General features: G+C 46.7%; 1 protein-coding gene across 4 annotated transcripts in view; it reads left to right on the forward strand.

Annotated features, from left to right (window-relative positions):
• The first annotated feature begins 442 nt into the window (after positions 1–442).
• LOC141771049 (fibroblast growth factor 12-like) overlaps positions 443–22,500 on the forward strand; it is a 63,492-nt gene continuing 41,434 nt past the window's right edge. The window contains exon 1 of one of the 4 annotated variants that reach the window (XM_074640958.1): positions 443–739. In XM_074640958.1, coding sequence (XP_074497059.1) covers positions 712–739 — 28 coding nt within the window. In that variant the 5' untranslated portion in view covers positions 443–711. Of the gene's footprint in view, positions 740–7,396; positions 7,507–10,369; positions 10,595–22,500 lie in introns of those variants that run through there. The other 3 variants (XM_074640955.1, XM_074640957.1, XM_074640954.1) reach the window with 3 other exon arrangements.

Here is a 22,500-nt window from a genome sequence, read left to right on the forward strand (position 1 = left end):
AGAGAGAGAGAGAGGAGAGAGAGGGAGAAAGAGAGAGAGAGGGTGAAGAGAGAGAGAGAGAGAGAGAGAGGGAGAAAGAGAGAGAGGGAGAAAGAGAGAGAGAGGGAGAAAGAGAGAGAGAGAGAGAGAGAGAGAGAGGGAGAAAGAGAGAGAGAGGGTGAAAGAGAGAGAGAGAGAGAGAGAGAGAGGGAGAAAGAGAGAGAGGGAGAAAGAGAGAGAGAGAGAGAGAGAGAGAGAGGGAGAGGGAGAAAGAGAGAGAGAGGGTGAAAGAGAGAGAGAGAGAGAGAGAGAGAGGGAGAAAGAGAGAGAGAGGGTGAAAGAGAGAGAGAGAGAGAGAGAGAGAGAGGGAGAGAAAGAGAGAGAGAGGGTGAAAGAGAGAGAGAGAGAGAGAGAGGGAGAAAGAGAGAGAGGGAGAAAGAGAGAGAGAGGGAGAAAAGAGAGAGAGAGAGAGAGAGAGAGAGGGAGAAAGAGAGAGAAAGAGAGCTTCAACGTCGCAGGAGGGAGAAAAGCAGAGCAGAAGAATCGTCAGCAGGAAGCAGCTGAGAGACAAACACACTGCTCCTCCTCCTCTTCCTCCTCTTCCTCCTCTCTCCCGCCGGTATCGATCTCTCTCAGCCGATCAGATCAGATCAGATCAGATCTTCTCTCCGGCTCGAGACGCTTGTTGACTGGATCCAGGACGAGCAGCAGCAGCAGCAGCAGCAGCGGGATATGGAGGGCAAAGAGAAGGCACCGTTAGGTAGGACCGACCGGGGACCGAGCGGGGCCGGGGGACGGAGGGTGGAGACGGGCTGGAGGGAGGGAGGATGGAGGGGTAGATGGAGGTGGATGGAGAGAGAGAGGTGGATGGATGGGTGGATGGAGGGATGGAGAGAAGGAGAGGTGCATGTCGGGTAGTGGACTGCGGTATCCTGCCTGCTGCTCTCATCCTGAATGCAGCTGCAGCTGCAGATGGAGCTGCTAGGTGTGGTTATTATGGGATGGGTGCAGGTTGTTTTCAAGCAAACACTGAGAGACGCCTGATGCAGCAAAACACAGAGACAGAGAGACACTGAGACAGAGACAGAGAGACAGACAGACAGAGACAGAGAGACAGAGAGAGACAGGGAGAGAGGTGGTGAGACGGACAGGCAGGAAGACAGATTAAAACATAAAGAGACAAAACGAGGCGGTGAGATTGACAAAAGACATTGACAGGAGGGACAGATAACAGGACAGAGAGACAGACAGGAGGGACAGATAACAGGACAGAGAGACAGACAGGAGGGACAGATCACAGGACAGAGAGACAGACAGGAGGGACAGATCACAGGACAGAGAGACAGATAAGAGGGTAGAAAGACAGACAGGAGGGTAGAGAGACAGACAGACAGGCGGGACAGATAACAGGACAGAGAGACAGACAGGAGGGTGGAGAGACAGATAAGAGGGTAGAGAGACAGACAGGAGGGACAGATAACAGGACAGAGAGACAGTTAAGAGACAGCCAGCTTGGTGAAAAAACTGACATGACACTTGGACGGGGAGACAAGGACATATAACAGGACTGAGAGACAGCAGGGACGTTGTGAGATAGATGAGGTGCAGAGAGACAGGAAGCTTAAGAGAGAGAGAGAGAGAGACAGGTGGTGAGACGGACAGATAGAAAGACAGGATGTTACAGGGAGACGGGTGAAAACATAAAGAGACAAAACGAGGTGGCGAGACTGACAAAAGACGGGGACAGGAGGAACAGAAAACAGGACAGAGAGACAGATATGAGGGTAGAGAGACAGACAGGATTGACAGATAACAGGACAGAGAGACAGACAGGAGGGACAGAAAACAGGACAGAGAGACAGACAGGAGGTCTGACAGAGAGACAGGATGGCAGGTAGACTAGAGTAGAGACAGACAGGAAAGTTTAGAAATGGTCAAAAGGACAGAGCGACAGACAGACGGGATCTGGAGACCGGAGAGAGAGACAGGTGGTGAGACGGACAGATAGCAGGACAGGAAGAAAGACAGGATGTTGCAGGCAGACAGGTCAATGGTATATAGACAAAGTGAGGCGGTGAGGCTGACAAAAGACCTGGACAGGAGGGACAGATAACAGGAGAGAGAGACGGATAGGAGGGTGGAGAGACAGACAGGAGGACAGAGAGACGGATTTGAGGCTAGAGAGACAGACAGGAGGACAGACAGTCTGTTAAGAGACAGACAGCTGATATGACACTTGGACAGGAAGATAGGGACAGACAACAGGACTGAGAGACAGTTGGGAGGCTGTGAGACAGACGTGAGGTCTGACAGAGAGACAGGAAAGTTTATAACTGGTCAAAGGACAGAGAGACAGACAGGAGGACAGACAGATGGGATGTGGAAGAGACAGGAGGCTTAAGAGAGAGAGACAAGTGTTGAGACGGACAGATAGAAAGACAGGATGTTGCAGACAGACAGGTGAACACGTAAAGAGACAAACGAGGCGGTGAGACTGACAAAAGACGTGGACAGGAGGGACAGATAACAGGACAGAGAGACAGATATGACGACCAAAGGAGAGACGGGAGAGCAGTCAGACTGGTAAGAGAGAGAGACAGATAATGGGACAGAAAGACAGACAGCGGACTACCTGTCTACCTGCTCAGAGGGTGACTAGACACAATAAAGCAGCAGGGGGACATGAAGGCTGAGGGTGAGACAGACAGGTAAGAAGACAGAGAGACAGGAGGGCAGACTGGATGGTAATGTTCATAGGACTGAGAGAAAGACAGGTTAGTTGAAAGACAGACAGAAGGACATAGAGAGACAGATATGAGGCCTGAGAGAGAGACAGGAGGACAGGCAGACAGGTAAGAGTGTATAGAGACAGACATGAGACATACATGGGCGTAAGGACAGACAGGAGGACAGAGACAGACAGGAGTAGGACAGTGGAGAGACAGTGTTTTTATGTGTGTATGTGATTGTGTCCTAAAGAGAGGTCCATACAGAATGATGCATTCTGGGAACTGTAGTTCTTCATGAATCAGCTCACTCAGTCACATATCTGCGTCTCTAGCAGTGGGCTAGCATTAGCTGGAGGCTAACTAACACTAGCAGTGGGCTAGCATTAGCTGGAGGCTAAAGCTAGCAGTGGGCTAACATTAGCTGGAGGCTAAAGCTAGCAGTGGGCTAACATTAGCTGGAGGCTAAAGCTAGCAGTGGGCTAACATTAGCTGGAGGCTAACGCTAGCAGTGGGCTAACATTAGCTGGAGGCTAAAGCTAGCAGTGGGCTAACATTAGCTGGAGGCTAACACTAGCAGTGGGCTAACATTAGCTGGAGGCTAACGCTAGCAGTGGGCTAACATTCGCTGGAGGCTAACGCTAGCAGTGGGCTAACATTCGCTGGAGGCTAACGCTAGCAGTGGGCTAACATTAGCTGGAGGCTAACGCTAGCAGTGGGCTAACATTAGCTGGAGGCTAACACTAGCAGTCGGCTAACATTAGCTGGAGGCTAACACTAGCAGTGGGCTAACATTAGCTGGAGGCTAACACTAGCAGTGGGCTAACATTAGCTGGAGGCTAACACTAGCAGTGGGCTAACATTAGCTGGAGGCTAACGCTAGCAGTGGGCTAACATTTGCTGGAGGCTAACGCTAGCAGTGGGCTAACATTAGCTGGAGGCTAACGCTAGCAGTGGGCTAACATTAGCTGGAGGCTAACGCTAGCAGTGGGCTAACATTAGCTGGAGGCTAACGCTAGCAGTGGGCTAACATTAGCTGGAGGCTAACGCTAGCAGTGGGCTAACATTAGCTGGAGGCTAACGCTAGCAGTGACTGACTTTACTGAAGGAGAGTTAACTAGGGACATCGGTGGTCTAATCTGGTCCCGTTGGTTCATGTGAACTTGGTCAACTCCCTGGTGGTCCTGGAGAGAGAGTGATCCTGGTGGTCCTGGAGAGAGAGTGACGGCACATGTTGAGAGGAACTAGATTATATTCAGCCATTAAAAAAAACAAGACAACAATACTTGCTAGCCAGCGTTAGCTAACGTGCCTCCACTGAACACGTCACCATGGTTACTAGGAGGACAGATTCCAGATGTTTTCTCAGATGTGGTTTCAACAATCAGATTCCAGTGTTTTCTTCTTCCCTTGTTCTCAGATCAGAGACTCATGAAGGAAGGCCTTTATTCTATATGAATCTCTATTCTCTTGCTGCAGCTTCCTGTCCTCAGTGATGATGCTCCTGTAGAGCAGTGAGTCAGCTCAGAGTCTGCTGCCCACCTCGCCGTTAAAGGACATGTTCAACAGGTTTAAACTCTGTTAAAGGAAGAGATGGACGCCGCAGAGGACTCACTGACAGGAAGTCTCACCATGAGTCGGCCGAGTGCTGCAGTTACCTCATTGGCTGTTGCTCTTTCAAGGGTCAGCGGTTCATTGTAACATTACGTAGTTCTGTTGTTGTACATGAGACCAGTAGTGTGTGATTGACAGGAGGCGGGTCTTCAGGGATCAGTAGTAGTGTGTGATTATTTACAGACTGATCAGCGTGTTGTATTGATTCTGGGATCAGATCCACACCGTTCAGGTCTGTAGTGACAGAAACCTGAGACACTCACTGAGCACACACACACACACACACACACACACACACACACACACAGTGTCCCAGAGGAGGTGTGTGTTTCTTGTCGATTTGTTTGTTTCTGCTGATCAGCTGAGAAACACCCAAACACTGTCTGTACCTGTGTGTGTGTGTGTGTGTGTGTGTGTGTGTGTGTGTGTGTGTGCGCGTGCGTGTGTGTGTATGTGTGTGTGTGTGCGCGTGTGCGTGTGTGTGCGCGCGTGTGTGTGTGTGCGCGTGTGTGTGTGTGTGTGCGCGTGTGTGTGCGCGTGTGTGTGTGTGTGTGCGCGTGTGTGTGTGTGTGTGCGCGTGTGTGTGTGTGCGTGTGCGCGCGTGTGTGTGTGTGTGTGTGTGTGTGTGTGTGTGCGTGTGTGCCATAATAACACATGATCTCTTGCATGTGGTGATTGATTATATGATAAATGTTAAAGGCGGTTCAGACAGTCGTCTGTCTGGTGTTGTGACCAGTCACTGTGACGGTTTGTGGACCGCCGTTTTGAAGCCTCGCATTCCTCATTTTGTCTGTCACCATCTTGGTTTTTGGGCGTCGCCATCTTGGTTTTCTGCAACCAGAAGGGAGAAGGTGGGGTGAGGGTGGAGGTAAACCCAAGGGATGGGTATCGTTAAGATTCTAACAGTACTACTACTCTTACCGATGCTGCTTAGTGAGCCGGTACTGTAACGGTTCTTTGTGTTGTTTTTTAAGAGAAAGATTTATTAAATGAATAACAGAAATCACATTTCTTTATTTTCTCATAGATTCTGTTTATAAATGAACTGCAACCGTATTGTGTTGAACAAATCCCTGATAGTCGGCTTGTTGTGCTAACCTCAGTGCTCGGTGCTAACCACGTACGGATCAGATCTGGGTGGAATACACACGGTGTCTTCTGCGTGCACCGGAACACGAATACATGAAGCGTTGCAGCATGAAGCCGGGCTCGGACCGCAGCAGGTTCAGGTCCATTTATTAGGAGGGTAAACCTGGTAAAGTGAGGGGTGTACAGATCCAGTCTTAAACCTCCCTCCTCCGTTTCAAAGAGGTCCCTTGACCTCTGACCTCTGGATCAGTGAATGTTATGGGTTCTATGGGTTCTATGGGTTCTATGGGTTCTATGGGCTCTATGGGTTCTATGGGCTCTATGGGTTCTATGGGTTCTATGGGTACCAACGAGTCTCCCCTTTACAGACATGCCCACTTTATGATCATCACATGCAGTAGATTGACGGTAAGAGTGTTTCTGACTCCCCTCCTCCACCGTGAGCTGAACACAAACAGCAGGAGATGCTGAGCTCAGCACAGACAGGCTGATGAGAGTGTGTGTGTGTGTGTGTGTGTGTGTGTGTGTGTGTGCGTGCCCCTCCCTGTTTAATGGCCTGTTTGTTCTCCGTACTGGTTTCTCTGGTCTCCAGCGTTCCCAGCAGCTCCTCGGTATAACATTCACCTGATTAATAAAAACATAATCTATCATGTTTATGTATCTGTGATCGATTGGTTCAGTGACATCATCGACCATCTGATGACATCATGTCTATTTAAAGGCGCAGTAACAAAGGGAGGGATGAGAACTACAGTTAACCCTTTCATGTGAGTTAAGCTGCTTCTAGTTTTAAAACACGTCGAGCTGAAAGGTCAGTCCTAGCATCACATAAAAACATAAAGCTCAGCAGCTTTCTATCACAGCAAACTGAATATCTGGACAAATTAACATAAACATTGACATCTGACGACGTTTATTGTAAATAATAAATAATAAATAAAGAAGCCAGAAACCAAGATGGAGACGCCCAAAAACCAAGATGGAGACGCCCAAAAACCAAGATGGAGACGCCCAAAAACCAAGATGGAGACGCCCAAAAACCAAGATGGAGACGACTAAAAACCAAGATGGAGACGACTAAAAACCAAGATGGAGACGGACAAAAACCAAGATGGAGACGACTAAAAACCAAGATGGAGACGGACAAAAACCAAGATGGAGACGACTAAAAACCAAGATGGAGACGACTAAAAACCAAGATGGAGACGACCAAAAACCAAGATGGAGACGACTAAAAACCAAGATGGAGACGACTAAAAACCAAGATGGAGACGACTAAAAACCAAGATGGAGACGACTAAAAACCAAGATGGAGACGCCCAAAAACCAAGATGGAGACGACTAAAAACCAAGATGGAGACGACTAAAAACCAAGATGGAGACGACCAAAAACCAAGATGGAGACGACCAAAAACCAAGATGGAGACGCCCAAAAACCAAGATGGAGACAGCCAGAAACCAAGATGGAGACGCCCAAAAACCAAGATGGAGACCATTATCTTCCCTCTTGCTTTAACTACAGCTTCTGAAATATCGGCGACTTGTCGGACTTTTAAGAGGTTAAATAAAAATCGCAAGTTGTGTGCGTTGTGTATGCGTTAAAGAAATTAGTGGCGTTAAAACAAGTTTGCGTTATTATCACGTTAACATTGACGGCCCTAGTTTCTATTATTTCATATAACACATCATGATGTCATCAGGGTGTTACTGTCAGCATGGAGTCACTCAGTCGATGCTAAAGTGTTAGCATGTCGCTAACGGACGCAGTGATGGATGATGTTTATACTCTCACAATCTGTGATGACGACCCGGACAGTCTGCCAAAACACGAGGCCTGGTCCTTTAAGAGCATCGCCATGGAGACCGTGTGAAGGGGCGAGAGAGGAGGAGAGAATGAGGGAGGGAGAGAGAGAGAGAGTTAGCAGACCTCTCAATTATTTATGACACACACGCACACACGCACACGCACACACGCACACTGATGTAATGCGGTGGTGTGTCTGCAGCAGGCAGCAGATGAACAGGACGGATGTCTGAGTGCTGCAGCGCTGCATTAAAACTCCCATCAGCCCCGGCGTCACCTCCAACTACACAGGAGGTGAGTTGGAGTTTCATCATATAATAAGAGATTTTCATGAATAAATACGACATAAAAAGGAAAAAATAACAACAGCTGGTACACACAGATCACAGCTGATGTCTACTGTGCTGCATTCAGTGAACGTAACAACGTGAGGGGTGTCCCCGCCAAAGTAAGAGTCCTGACCCGAAGCCTCTGACCTGCTTGTTCATGACCATCAGTCAATTTCTACGGTGAGTTTCCCACAACACCGACAACACATTCGCACTCAAATACCGCCGCTTGGTCAGCGCCCCTCGCCATCGGAGATCGAGGCACGGGGAACCGCTCTAGCGTTACTTTTGGACGGACCGGGGGCGGCGTGTCAATATACATATCATTTTTGTTCGTCACCATCTTGGTTTTTGTTTGTCTCCCAGCAGTGATGGGAAATACTTGAACACAGCACAAATAGAAATCATTGTTTCTGGACTTCACGCTGATTTCATGATTCTCGTGTATTTACCAGTGTGTGTGTGTGTGTGTGTTTGCTTTGAGCGAAAAAAGCTTGAAACCGCAAACTGCCGCTTGTGGCTGTAATATATATATTTTTTTACTTATATAGAATCACAGTATTTAACAAGAAATACAGGAATTACTTGACTTTAGAGGTGATAATTAGCAAGTTACCTATTAGAAATTTATTTGGAATTACTGCCCAATTACCCCAATATTTACTATCTAAACTTACTTTATTATGAACATGATTCAATAATGATATTCCTCTATTTCCCCAATAGCTGTTCATTTATTTAATACATTTCCATGTCAGCTGATAAATAGATGATAATTAGCATAATAACTGAATCATGACATCAGCTACCAGGTTACATTTACATACATCTAGAGGTAGTATCGGGCTCATTTGTCAGTAATTCCAAATAAATCTCAAAGACGTAACTTACTGATTATCACCTGTAAAATGAGGTGTTACCTAAACACATGTGCAGTAACTCAGTACTTCAGTTTCAGGCTGAAGAACCCTGAGAACACAAGAAGCTGCTCAGTATTAATGTACATTAGTGCAGTAACTCAGGTATCGATTTGAATCTCTGAAATATTCATCATCACTTTAGCAGCATTAGAGCCGTCAGGGGTTCATTACCTCAGTGACTGGACCAGAGGAGGAAGAGGAGGAAGAGGAGGCTGCTCCTCTTCCTCTTCCTCTCTGAGAGGCAAGACGGACACAAAATATACCAAATCTCAGCATCCTTTATTCTAATGTGTTATAGTATTCTCTTCCATTATTGAAATGCTTCGTGCTGCTGGGACACTCTCTGTGCTTCGTAATGCTACCGCTACGCTGCTCGCTGTAGTCGCTACCGCTGAACTTAGTTCAGGTTTCAGTTTATACGGAAGTCAGCCCGCTTCAACTGTAGCTATGGCAACGGTTCACATAAAAATGTCCGTCGCTCTGACCGTCCTGCTACGTTGATCTGAACGGGAACATCGGTTCTACTCCTAGTTCTGTTTCTGTGGTACTCGCCCTTTAAAGAAAACACCTTAGCAATCAAGCTGCAGGGATTAGAGAGCCCTTTAAAGAAAACACCTTAGCAGTCAAGCTGCAGGGATTAGAGAGCCCTTTAAAGGAAACACCTTAGCAGTCAAGCTGCAGGGATTAGAGAGCCCTTTAAAGGAAACACCTTAGCAGTCAAGCTGCAGGGATTAGAGAGCCCTTTAAAGGAAACACCTTAGCAGTCAAGCTGCAGGGATTAGAGAGCGTACTGATCTAAATAGTCCTGTTGACACTCAGAATAACTCCTCTGGTCTGACTGCAGGGTCACATGACCCCTCAGACCTGGACCTGGACCCAGACCTGATCACAGACCTGGACCCAGAGCACCACTCCAGACCTGAACCCAGACCTGGACCTGGACCCAGAGCACCACTCCAGACCTGAACCCAGACCTGGACCTGGACCCAGAGCACCACTCCAGACCTGAACCCAGACCTGAACACAGACCGGGACCCAGAGCACCACTCCAGACCTGAACCCAGACCTGGACCTGGACCCAGACCTGAACACAGACCGGGACCTGGACCCAGACCTGAACACAGACCTGGACCCAGAGCACCACTCCAGACCTGAACACAGACCTGGACACAGACCTGAACACAGACCGGGACCTGGACCCAGACCTGATCACAGACCTGGACCCAGAGCACCACTCCAGACCTGAACCCAGACCTGGACCTGGACCCAGACCTGAACACAGACCTGGACCCAGACCTGAACACAGACCTGGACCCAGACCTGGACCCAGACCTGAACACAGACCTGGACCCAGACCTGAACACAGACCTGGACCCAGAGCACCACTCCAGACCTGAACACAGACCTGGACCTGGACCTGAACACAGACCTGAACACAGACCTGGACCCAGACCTGAACCCAGACCTGGACCTGGACCCAGACCTGAACACAGACCTGGACCCAGACCTGGACCCAGACCTGGACCCAGACCTGAACACAGACCTGGACCCAGACCTGAACACAGACCTGGACCCAGAGCACCACTCCAGACCTGAACACAGACCTGGACCTGGACCTGAACACAGACCTGAACACAGACCTGAACACAGACCTGGACCCAGAGCACCACTCCAGACCTGAACACAGACCTGGACCTGGACCTGAACACAGTGGTGAGTTCAGGTGTCTGTAGTAACAGCAGGACAGTAGAGTGTCTGTGGTGAGTTCAGGTGTCTGTAGTAACAGCAGGACAGTAGAGTGTCTGTGGTGAGTTCAGGTGTCTGTAGTAACAGCAGGACAGTAGAGTGTCCGTGGTGAGTTCAGGTGTCTGTCAGTGTGTCGTCACAGTGAGGCGTGGTGGCAGACAGACAGTAGTGAGTTGTCGGAGTGTGTTTAAAGGTGTCAGTGACTGAGGCTCCGGTTGGTGTTCTGGACTCCTTTAGTCCGGATCGGTCCGTCTCTCTGAGCCGAGTCGGGTTTCTGCACCATGACCCGTTACTGCGGCCCGTTTCGTCGCCTGCTGTCCGGTGACAGTAAGGCAGAGGAGGCAGACGAGGAGGAGGGCAGCACTCACAGAGAGAGCAGCCAGCAGGGTGAGTGGACGCCTGACTCTGAACTCTAATTACTGTAGTAGAAGAAGAACTACCAGCAGCACCGTGTTGTAGTGGTTGCTGGTCAGTGATGGTGAGGACAGGAAGTAGGAAACAGGTGGTTTAATTCATCTTTGTCCCAAAAGTGCGTTAACACCTCTACATGTAAAAAGAAATGTCTGTTAACATATTAAAACAGAACAGAGGCATGAAGCCTTCAAGTGTTTAAAACCAACCACATCGTCTGGACGTCTGGATGGATGTCTGGACGTCTGGATGGATGTCTGGATGGATGTCTGGACGTCTGGATGGATGTCTGGACGTCTGGATGGATGTCTGGATGGATGTCTGGATGTCTGGATGGATGTCTGGACGTCTGGATGGACGTCTGGATGTCTGGATGGATGTCTGGATGGATGTCTGGACGTCTGGATGGATGTCTGGATGGATGTCTGGACGTCTGGATGGACGTCTGGATGTCTGGATGGATGTCTGGATGGATGTCTGGACGTCTGGATGGATGTCTGGATGGATGTCTGGATGTCTGGATGGATGTCTGGACGTCTGGATGGATGTCTGGATGGATGTCTGGACGTCTGGATGGATGTCTGGATGGATGTCTGGACGTCTGGATGGACGTCTGGATGGATGTCTGGACGTCTGGATGTCTGGATGGATGTCTGGACGTCTGGATGGATGTCTGGATGTCTGGATGTCTGGATGGATGTCTGGATGTCTGGATGGATGTCTGGACATCTGGATGGATGTCTGGATGTCTGGATGGATGTCTGGACGTCTGGATGGATGTCTGGATGGATGTCTGGACGTCTGGATGTCTGGATGGATGTCTGGACGTCTGGATGGATGTCTGGATGTCTGGATGTCTGGATGGATGTCTGGATGGATGTCTGGATGGATGTCTGGACGTCTGGATGGATGTCTGGACGTCTGGATGTCTGGATGGATGTCTGGATGGATGTCTGGATGGATGTCTGATGTCTGGATGGATGTCTGGATGGATGTCTGATGTCTGGATGGATGTCTGGATGGATGTCTGGACGTCTGGATGGATGTCTGGATGGATGTCTGGACGTCTGGATGGATGTCTGGATGGATGTCTGGATGGATGTCTGGATGGATGTCTGATGTCTGGATGGATGTCTGGATGGATGTCTGGACGTCTGGATGGATGTCTGGATGGATGTCTGGATGGATGTCTGGATGGATGTCTGTCTGGATGGATGTCTGGATGGATGTCTGGACGTCTGGATGGATGTCTGGATGGATGTCTGATGTCTGGATGGATGTCTGGATGGATGTCTGGACGTCTGGATGGATGTCTGGATGGATGTCTGGACGTCTGGATGGATGTCTGGATGGATGTCTGGATGGATGTCTGGACGTCTGGTTGGATGTCTGGATGGATGTCTGGATGGATGTCTGGATGGATGTCTGGATGGACGTCTGGATGGATGTCTGGATGGATGTCTGATGTCTGGATGGATGTCTGGATGTCTGGATGGATGTCTGGACGTCTGGATGGATGTCTGGATGGATGTCTGGACGTCTGGATGGATGTCTGATGTCTGGATGGATGTCTGGATGGATGTCTGGATGGATGTCTGGACGTCTGGATATCTGGATGGATGTCTGGATGGATGTCTGGATGGATGTCTGGATGGATGTCTGGACGTCTGGATATCTGGATGGATGTCTGGATGGATGTCTGGACGTCTGGATATCTGGATGGATGTCTGGATGGATGTCTGATGTCTGGATGGATGTCTGATGTCTGGATGGATGTCTGGATGGATGTCTGATGTCTGGATGTCTGGATGGATGTCTGGATGGATGTCTGGATGGATGTCTGGACGTCTGGATATCTGGATGGATGTCTGGATGGATGTCTGATGTCTGGATGTCTGATGTCTGTGAGCTGCTAAATTGGAAGTACGACGGCGTCGTTACTGCACCGCATACTGGTTTATGTGAATCTATTATTACTCCTTATATCCACCTCGTACGCAGAGTACCTCCAAACCCGACTCGCTATTTGTTTTCGGAGGTAGCGCTGCAGCAGCCGCCATCTTTCACGTCTGGTGTTGTTGTTTTTTTCCGTGCTGTTACGGCGTTCTTCTTCTTCCTTCATTTCACGGTAGATGAGAACTCTTGTAAGCGTATACTGACTCCATTAGATCCAGAAGAATCACATCTCCAGTACCTCCGCTCCGGTACCAAACGACCATTACAGGCACCGTTCGGTACCGAAGAAAACCAGTACCGTCACATTTTTTTAATTTTGGTACCGAAGTATCGGTTCTCGTGACATCCCTACTATAGGCATCCAAAGATTTATACGCCCTCAATTTATCTTTACAGCGCTGCCGTTGACCGCGCTAAGACCTCGCACGGTCTCTCTCTCCTCGCCGCTAGGAGACGACTTCACCGGGAGGAGAGCAGACGTTAGCAGCTAACAGGAAAGGACTGATTCCCATTCCTCATGAAAACTATAACTCTATCTTAGTCTTTGTTATTGTGTGTTTTCTGTGGTCGTTGTTAAATCTGGTCTGCTACATCACCTGATGTCACCGATGCAACCAGATGTGGAAGCAGCGTCACTCTCAGCGTATTCATGGAACCTTTAGAGGGCATCTACTGGGAGCTGTACATGTTATATACTGTGTTATGGCAGATACCCAGTATTCAGTATATATATACACTGAATATTCAGTGTGTATATATACTGTATATTCAGGATGAATTGTCAGCAGCAGGGTTGGGTTCATGTTGAGAAAGAGTGAAAAGAACAATCAAATAATATTCAAAAACATGCAAATACACATGAGTAGTTTAAACTGTGTGTGTGTGTGTGTGTGTGTGTGTGTGTGTGTGTGTGTGTGTGTGTGCAGATGCAACCAAGGTCATCCGATACGCACCATGATATTGAGACACATAAGCAAGGCCAGATATTACGATCTATTGAATCTAGTTCTCGGCTGTGATGATATATATCTATATCTATATCTATATCTATAGATATAGATATCCTATTTCAATATGTATGGGATTTTTTATTATTCTGATGTATTGTGATTGTTGTTATCTTGTTTACCTCTAGACCATGAAGGGAACAAATGAATCATCCACTTCTACAGACTTTTACTTTGAAAATCTCTAAATGAATCCAGTAAAAATGTTTGATTTTCATCATGTCTGTAGTCAGAGACGTCCTGAAGTCAAATAGATTAGGATCATTGTCAGGAACTATTTATTATCCAGCAACCCAAAAAAACAAAGAATAAAGACATTTCCCTCACAGATTAGTGGGATTTACTTTTTAATTTATAATGTTTTATACTTCTGGTGAATATAATCCATCAATCTGATTTCCATAGATGTATTTAGTATCTACAGTTCCCTTTATTAACACCTTATTTTGAAAAGCGGACGTAGTCCCACGTGTCTACTTCCTGTAACATCTCCAAGGTGGTCTCTAGCTCTCCCGTCAGCTCCGTTCTCTTTATCCATCCATGGTCAGCTCCATCGGGCCGTTGTCAGTATCTGGGTGCTCTACAGTCGTAGCGTCGGCCCGTTTGACCACGGAGACGAGAGCGACGGCCGGCTCCACCGCCTCTGCTCTGTGTAGCTCTGCTTCTCCTGTCAATGTGTGAAACCCAAAGTGTTTCCATCCTTTACTGGATGTGTTGTGTTTACCACGCTGGATTTAACATGGGAGGGTGCAGGTCGTATCCACAACGACCCTCCAACGTTTTAGACTCTCTGAGGTTTGTTTTGGTTGACGGATACGGAACGGATATGACGTCACGTTACTCAGACTACCACAATAAAAGCTGTAACGTTCATCTACCTCCACATAGACTCAGATGAAGCAGATATATTTATTCTGGTGTTAAAACATCTGTTTAGAAATCATAAAATATAACATACTGGAGGTGAATCGTTTTTCTAACCATATGCAACCAGAACAGTGGATCTGCATTGATCCCAGCCGCTGCTCCTCTCCTGTTGTGTCACATGTTGGTGTTAGTATATAAATATCAGTGTTAACATCTCAGTGTCTCACACCTTCACTGATGTCCTTTTATAACACGTGCACTTCTAGACTCACACTGTGGACGTCTGGTGTAGTTCTGTCTCTTATCGTAGTGTGTTATCGGCTGTTATCGGCTGTTATCGGTTGTTATCGGTTGTTATCGGCTGTTATCGGTTGTTATCGGTTGTTATCGGTTGTTATCGGCTGTTATCGGTTGTTATCGGTTGTTATCGGCTGTTATCGGTTGTTATCGGCTGTTATCGGATGTTATCGGCTGTTATCGGTTGTTATCGGTTGTTATCGGCTGTTATCGGTTGTTATCGGTTGTTATCGGCTGTTATCGGTTGTTATCGGCTGTTACCGGCTGTTATCGGTTGTTATCGGCTGTTATCGGTTGTTATCGGTTGTTATCGGCTGTTATCGGTTGTTATCGGCTGTTATCGGTTGTTATCGGCTGTTATCGGATGTTATCGGCTGTTATCGGTTGTTATCGGCTGTTATCGGTTGTTATCGGCTGTTATCGGATGTTATCGGCTGTTATCGGTTGTTATCGGCTGTTATCGGCTGTTATCGGCTGTTACCAGCACGTTTACAGAATGAATCCTGCGGTGTATTAACTTCAGAGCGACTGTGAACAGAGAGAGTCTGTGATGTTCTAGTTTGAATGTTTTCCAGAGAGAAACAGAACAACACAGCGAGAGCAACATTTTTAGCTTCGTAACCTAAAAACAAACAGAACACAACTAAATATACCTCTCTGAGCGTGTGTGTGTGTGTGTGTGTGTGTGTGTGTGTGTGTGTGTGTGTGTGTGTGTGTGTGTGACCTTGACGGTGAAGTCTCAGTTATATTTACAGCAGCATGTATTTCTGTCTGAGCAGCTGTGTGTTTCCTCAGCTCCTCCTCGTATATCTGCAGCTCACTTCATCTAGAAATCAGCTCCTGGATTCAGCGACGCTCTCAATGTGTCATCACATGACCAACATGGAGCACGACCGGTTCTATTAACACTAAACAACACCGTCAGATACCTCATAGGATGTTAGGATGATTTAGACCTGCTGTATGTATCGACATTTTATATTTTATTAATGTCAGAATGGATAGATCTTCTTCATCTGAGTCTACGTGGAGGTAGAAGGAAGTCACCGCTTTTATTGTGGTAGTCTGTGACGTCATACAGGACTCTTTAGTGATGACGTCATGATGATGTCACGGTCACTTACCTGTAGTAGTATTACCAGTAATAGAAGTATTAGTAGTAGCAGCAGTATCTGCAGTAGCAGTAGTGTTAGTAGTATTATCAGTAGTAGTAGTAGTAGTATTAGTATTAGTAGTAGTAGTAGTATTACTACTGATGGAGGCTCAGTGTCCAGTAGGAGGCTGACCTGGTGTCTCTCCGTCTCCCTCTGCTGGTGACTGACAGTAAATACAGTCAATGTGAAGCTTTTAGTACATATACTGTATATATTCATATATATTATATATTTATATATAACTTTATAAAAAGCACCATAATGATGACATCATCATATTCTCATCACCAGTCAGTGTTATTGATCCTGAGAGCCTCAATGATGCCGTATTTAGTAAGTATTCAGATCCTTTACTGCAGTAAAAGTACTAATACCACACTGTTACAATACTTACTGTAACTTTTACTGTAACAGTGTTTTCAGTACGACATCCATGTATTTTTGGCATATTGTAGATTTCCATACTGCGTACTACATGCTACATTCTGGCCAAATCAGTACGTACTACTAGTATAGTATGAGGTTTAGAATACAGCCTTACCCGTCATGTCATCACATTGTGATGTCATCACATTCTCATGACATGATGACATGAGAATGTGATGACATCACAGGTAAGGCTGTATTCTAAACCGTCTCATGACATCACATTCTCATGACATCACATTGTGATGTCATGAGAATGTGATGTTCTGGAATCGGCTTTGATGCTGAGTTTGGCTTTAATCTCAAAGTTTACTTATAGGAGAAGATTAGTGAACCAGACAGTTGTTGACAAGCTGATTTAACATCCAGGTTAATTTAACATCCAGGTTAATTTAACATCCAGGTTAATTTAACATCCAGGTTGATTTAACATCCAGGTTAATTTAACATTCAGGTTAATTTAACATCCAGGTTAATTTAACATTCGGGTTAATTTAACATTCAGGTTAATTCAGTACAATACAGCAGCGCGATAAGGACGCTGTGATCCTTGATCTCCGGCAGGAGCAGATCGATAAGGACGCTGTAATCCTTGGTCTCCGTAAAGAGCAGCACGATAAGGACGCTGTAATCCTTGATCTCCGGCAGGAGCAGCGCGATAAGGACGCTGTGATCCTTGATCTCCGGCAGGAGCAGCGCGATAAGGACGCTGTGATCCTTGATCTCCAGCAGGAGCAGATCGATAAGGACGCTGTGATCCTTGATCTCCAGCAGGAGCAGATCGATAAGGACGCTGTGATCCTTGATCTCCAGCAGGAGCAGATCGATAAGGACGCTGTGATCCTTGATCTCCAGCAGGAGCAGCGCGATAAGGACGCTGTGATCCTTGATCTCCAGCAGGAGCAGATCGATAAGGACGCTGTTATCCTTGATCTCCGGCAGGAGCAGCGCGATAAGGACGCTGTGATCTTTGATCTCCAGCAGGAGCAGCGCGATAAGGACGCTGTGATCTTTGATCTCCAGCAGGAGCAGATCGATAAGGACGCTGTGATCCTTGATCTCCAGCAGGAGCAGATCGATAAGGACGCTGTGATCCTTGATCTCCAGCAGGAGCAGCGCGATAAGGACGCTGTGATCCTTGATCTCCAGCAGGAGCAGATCGATAAGGACGCTGTTATCCTTGATCTCCGGCAGGAGCAGCGCGATAAGGACGCTGTGATCTTTGATCTCCAGCAGGAGCAGATCGATAAGGACGCTGTTATCCTTGATCTCCGGCAGGAGCAGCGCGATAAGGACGCTGTGATCCTTGATCTCCAGCAGGAGCAGCGCGATAAGGACGCTGTGATCTTTGATCTCCAGCAGGAGCAGCGCGATAAGGACGCTGTGATCTTTGGTCTCTTCCAGGAGAAGAAGAGTCTCAATGAAAAGCTCGTGGAGACCAGAACCGAGCTGTTGAGCTCTGCAGATGAACTCCGACAGAGAGAGGACGCCTGGCAGGCCAAATACAAGGCTCTGGAGGACAATGTCACAAAGGTCCTGACAGAAAAAGACCAGATCTGGAAGACTAAGGTCAGTCAGTTAGAGGACGTCAACAAGGACCTGACGGACAGAGAACAGAGCCTGGAGACCACAGTCCAACACATGGAGGTTGAGAAGAAGCTCCTGGAGGACATCTGCCTGAAAATGAAGAAGAAGATGAGAGGAGTCTTTTCTCGCAGGAGGACCGAGGATCGAGAGACAACATTACAGAAGATGAAAAAGGAAGAGACGGAGCGGGAGGGGGTGGAGAAGAAAGAGAAGAAGAAAGGTTGTTTTCGCTGGATGCGCAGGTTCTTCCTGAAGCGTGACGGCAACAGTCAGGTAGAGGAGGCTGCAGCTCAGGTTGGATACCAGCAGATCCCTCTTCCTCCCCCCTTCGCCTTCCCGTCTTCCCTCCACCCTTACCTTCCTCTCTCAACCTCCCCCTCATCCTCTACGTCATCACCGTCCCTCCACCCCTACATCCCTCCTCAGTGATTAGTGATTAGCACTGCAGCCTCACTGAGACACCTCCACCTGTCCGGCTGTGGGGAGTTTGTATATTCTCCCTGTGTCTGCGTGGGTTTTCTCCTGGTGCTCAGGTTTCCCCAGAATTCCTAGTTATGCATGAGGCTAACTGGACACTCTAAATTACCTCCAAATATCTTTTTAATATATTTTTAGGTAATTTAGAGTATTAAAAAAAAATGTCAATCTATCATATATTAGTAAGGGTTTTCTCCTGGTGCTCAGGTTTCTTCCACAATTCCTAGTTATGCGTGAGGCTAACTGGACACTCTAAATACCCCCAAATACTTTTAAATATATTTGGTGGTAATTTAGAGTATTCAAATTTTTTTCAATCTATCATATATCAGTAAGGGTTTTCTCCTGGTGCTCAGGTTTCTCCCACAATTCCTAGTTATGCATGAGGCTAACTGGACACTCTAAATTACCTCCAAATATTTTTTAAATATATTTTTAGGTAATTTAGAGTATTCAAAAAAATTTCAGTCAATCATATTTCAGTAAGGGGATTCTCCTGGTGCTCAGGTTTCTCCCACAATATATATATTAAAATAAATAAAAATAAAACTTATTTAAAAATCAAATAAACAGTGAAATATAATTTCAATATGTCTGCCTCTGTGAATAAATGTGTACAGTGTAAATACATCTTTATGACATTATGGTGGCTATAAAGTAGAAGTACTGGTTTCTGTTTAAGTTAATCTGAAGCTGATCAATAAAATGATCAATGTTACTAATAAAAGATGCTGCAAATAGTATTTTAGACGCCAGTTAACAACATCACAAGAGAGCGTATTAAAATCACTGACCAGTAGTATTACCAGTAGTAGCAGCAGTACCTGTAGTAGTAGTAGTAGTTGTAGTAGTAGCAGTTGCAGTAGCAGTAGTAGTAGTAGTTGTAGTAGTAGCAGTTGCAGTAGCAGTAGTAGTAGCAGTAGTAGCAGTAGTAGTAGCAGTAGCAGTAGCAGTAGTAGTAGTAGTAGCAGTAGCAGTAGCAGTAGTAGCAGTTGCAGTAGCAGTAGCAGTAGTAGTAGCAGCAGTACCTGTAGTAGTAGTAGTAGTTGTAGTAGTAGCAGTTGCAGTAGCAGTAGTAGTAGTAGTTGTAGTAGTAGCAGTTGCAGTAGCAGTAGTAGTAGCAGTAGTAGTAGTAGCAGTAGTAGTAGCAGTAGCAGTAGCAGTAGCAGTAGTAGTAGTAGTAGCAGTAGCAGTAGCAGTAGCAGTAGTAGCAGTAGCAGTAGCAGTAGCAGTAGTAGCAGTTGCAGTAGTAGTAGTAGCAGTAGCAGCAGCAGCAGCAGCAGTAGTAGTAGTAGCAGTAGCAGCAGCAGTAGCAGTAGCAGCAGCAGTAGCAGCTGTAGCTGTAGCAGTTGCAGTAGCAGCAGCTGCAGTAGCAGTAGTAGCAGTAGCAGCTGTAGCAGTAGCAGTAGCAGCTGTAGCTGTAGCAGTAGCAGTAGCAGTAGCAGCAGTAGCAGTAGCAGATGTAGCTGTAGTAGTAGCAGTTGCAGTAGCAGTAGCAGTAGTAGTAGCAGTAGCAGCTGTAGCAGTAGCAGTTGCAGTAGCAGCAGTAGCAGTAGTAGCAGTAGCAGTAGTAGCAGTTGCAGTAGCAGTAGCAGTAGCAGTAGCAGTAGTAGTAGCAGTAGCAGCTGTAGCAGTTGCAGTAGCAGTAGCAGTAGTAGTAGCAGTTGCAGTAGCAGTAGCAGTAGTAGTATTAGTAGTAGTAGCAGTAGCAGCTGTAGCAGTTGCAGTAGCAGTAGCAGTAGTAGTAGCAGCTGTAGCTGTAGCAGTTGCAGTAGCAGTAGCAGTAGTAGTAGCAGTAGCAGTAGTAGTAGTAGTATTAGTAGTAGTAGTAGCTGTAGCTGTAGTAGTAGTAGTAGTAGTAGTAGCTGTAGCTGTAGTAGTAGTAGCTGTAGTAGTAGTAGTAGCAGTAGTAGTAGTAGTATTAGTAGTAGTAGTAGCTGTAGCTGTAGTAGTAGTAGTAGTAGTAGCTGTAGCTGTAGTAGTAGTAGCTGTAGTAGTAGTATTAGTAGTAGTAGTAGTAGTAGTATTAGTAGTAGTAGCAGTAGCTGCAGCAGCAGTAGTAGTTGTAGTAGTATTAGTAGTAGTAGCAGTAGCAGTAGCAGTAGCAGTAGTAGTATTAGTAGTAGTAGTAGTAGCAGTAGCAGCTGTAGCAGTAGCAGTAGCAGTAGCAGTAGTAGCAGCAGTAGCAGCTGTAGCAGTAGTAGTAGTAGTAGCAGTAGTAGTAGTAGTAGTAGTAGCAGTAGCAGTAGCAGTAGTAGTATTAGTAGTAGTAGTAGTAGCAGTAGCAGCTGTAGCAGTAGCAGTAGCAGTAGCAGTAGTAGTAGCAGTAGCAGCTGTAGCAGTAGCAGTTGCAGTAGCAGTAGCAGTAGCAGTAGCAGTAGTAGTATTAGTAGTAGTAGCAGTAGCAGTAGCAGTAGTAGTAGTAGTAGCAGTAGTAGTAGTAGTATTAGTAGTAGTAGCAGTAGCAGTAGCAGTAGCAGTAGTAGTATTAGTAGTAGTAGTAGTAGCAGTAGCAGCTGTAGCAGTAGCAGTAGCAGTAGTAGTAGCAGTAGCAGCTGTAGCAGTAGCAGTTGCAGTAGCAGTAGCAGTAGCAGCTGTAGCAGTAGCAGTTGCAGTAGCAGTAGCAGTAGTAGTTGTAGTAGTAGCAGTTGCAGTAGCAGTAGTAGTAGCAGTAGCAGCTGTAGCAGTAGCAGTTGCAGTAGCAGTAGCAGTAGCAGCTGTAGCAGTAGTAGTAGCAGTAGCAGTAGCAGTAGTAGCAGTAGTAGCAGTTGCAGTAGCAGTAGCAGTAGTAGTAGCAGCAGTACCTGTAGTAGTAGTAGTAGTTGTAGTAGTAGCAGTTGCAGTAGCAGTAGTAGTAGCAGTAGTAGTAGTAGCAGTAGTAGTAGCAGTAGCAGTAGTAGCAGTAGTAGTAGTAGTAGTAGTAGCAGTAGCAGTAGCAGTAGTAGTAGTAGCAGTTGCAGTAGCAGTAGCAGTAGTAGCAGTTGCAGTAGTAGTAGTAGCAGTAGCAGCAGCAGCAGCAGCAGTAGTAGTAGTAGCAGTAGCAGCAGCAGTAGCAGTAGCAGCAGCAGTAGCAGCTGTAGCTGTAGCAGTTGCAGTAGCAGCAGCTGCAGTAGCAGTAGTAGCAGTAGCAGCTGTAGCAGTAGCTGTAGCTGTAGCAGTAGCAGTAGCAGCAGTAGCAGTAGCAGATGTAGCTGTAGTAGTAGCAGTTGCAGTAGCAGTAGCAGTAGTAGTAGCAGTAGCAGCTGTAGCAGTAGCAGTTGCAGTAGCAGCAGTAGCAGTAGTAGCAGTAGCAGTAGTAGCAGTTGCAGTAGCAGTAGCAGTAGCAGTAGCAGTAGTAGTAGCAGTAGCAGCTGTAGCAGTTGCAGTAGCAGTAGCAGTAGTAGTAGCAGTAGCAGTAGCAGTAGCAGTAGTAGTAGCAGTAGCAGCTGTAGCAGTTGCAGTAGCAGTAGCAGTAGTAGTAGCAGTTGCAGTAGCAGTAGCAGTAGTAGTATTAGTAGTAGTAGCAGTAGCAGCTGTAGCAGTTGCAGTAGCAGTAGCAGTAGTAGTAGCAGCTGTAGCTGTAGCAGTTGCAGTAGCAGTAGCAGTAGTAGTAGCAGTAGCAGTAGTAGTAGTAGTATTAGTAGTAGTAGTAGCTGTAGCTGTAGTAGTAGTAGTAGTAGTAGTAGCTGTAGCTGTAGTAGTAGTAGTAGTAGTAGCTGTAGCTGTAGTAGTAGTAGCTGTAGTAGTAGTATTAGTAGTAGTAGTAGTAGTAGTATTAGTAGTAGTAGCAGTAGCTGCAGCAGCAGTAGTAGTTGTAGTAGTATTAGTAGTAGTAGCAGTAGCAGTAGCAGTAGCAGTAGTAGTATTAGTAGTAGTAGTAGTAGCAGTAGCAGCTGTAGCAGTAGCAGTAGCAGTAGCAGTAGTAGCAGCAGTAGCAGCTGTAGCAGTAGTAGTAGTAGTAGCAGTAGTAGTAGTAGTAGTAGTAGCAGTAGCAGTAGCAGTAGTAGTATTAGTAGTAGTAGTAGTAGCAGTAGCAGCTGTAGCAGTAGCAGTAGCAGTAGCAGTAGTAGTAGCAGTAGCAGCTGTAGCAGTAGCAGTTGCAGTAGCAGTAGCAGTAGCAGTAGCAGTAGTA

This window comes from Sebastes fasciatus, chromosome 7 (genome assembly GCF_043250625.1).
Source record: "Sebastes fasciatus isolate fSebFas1 chromosome 7, fSebFas1.pri, whole genome shotgun sequence".
Taxonomy (NCBI): domain Eukaryota; kingdom Metazoa; phylum Chordata; class Actinopteri; order Perciformes; family Sebastidae; genus Sebastes; species Sebastes fasciatus.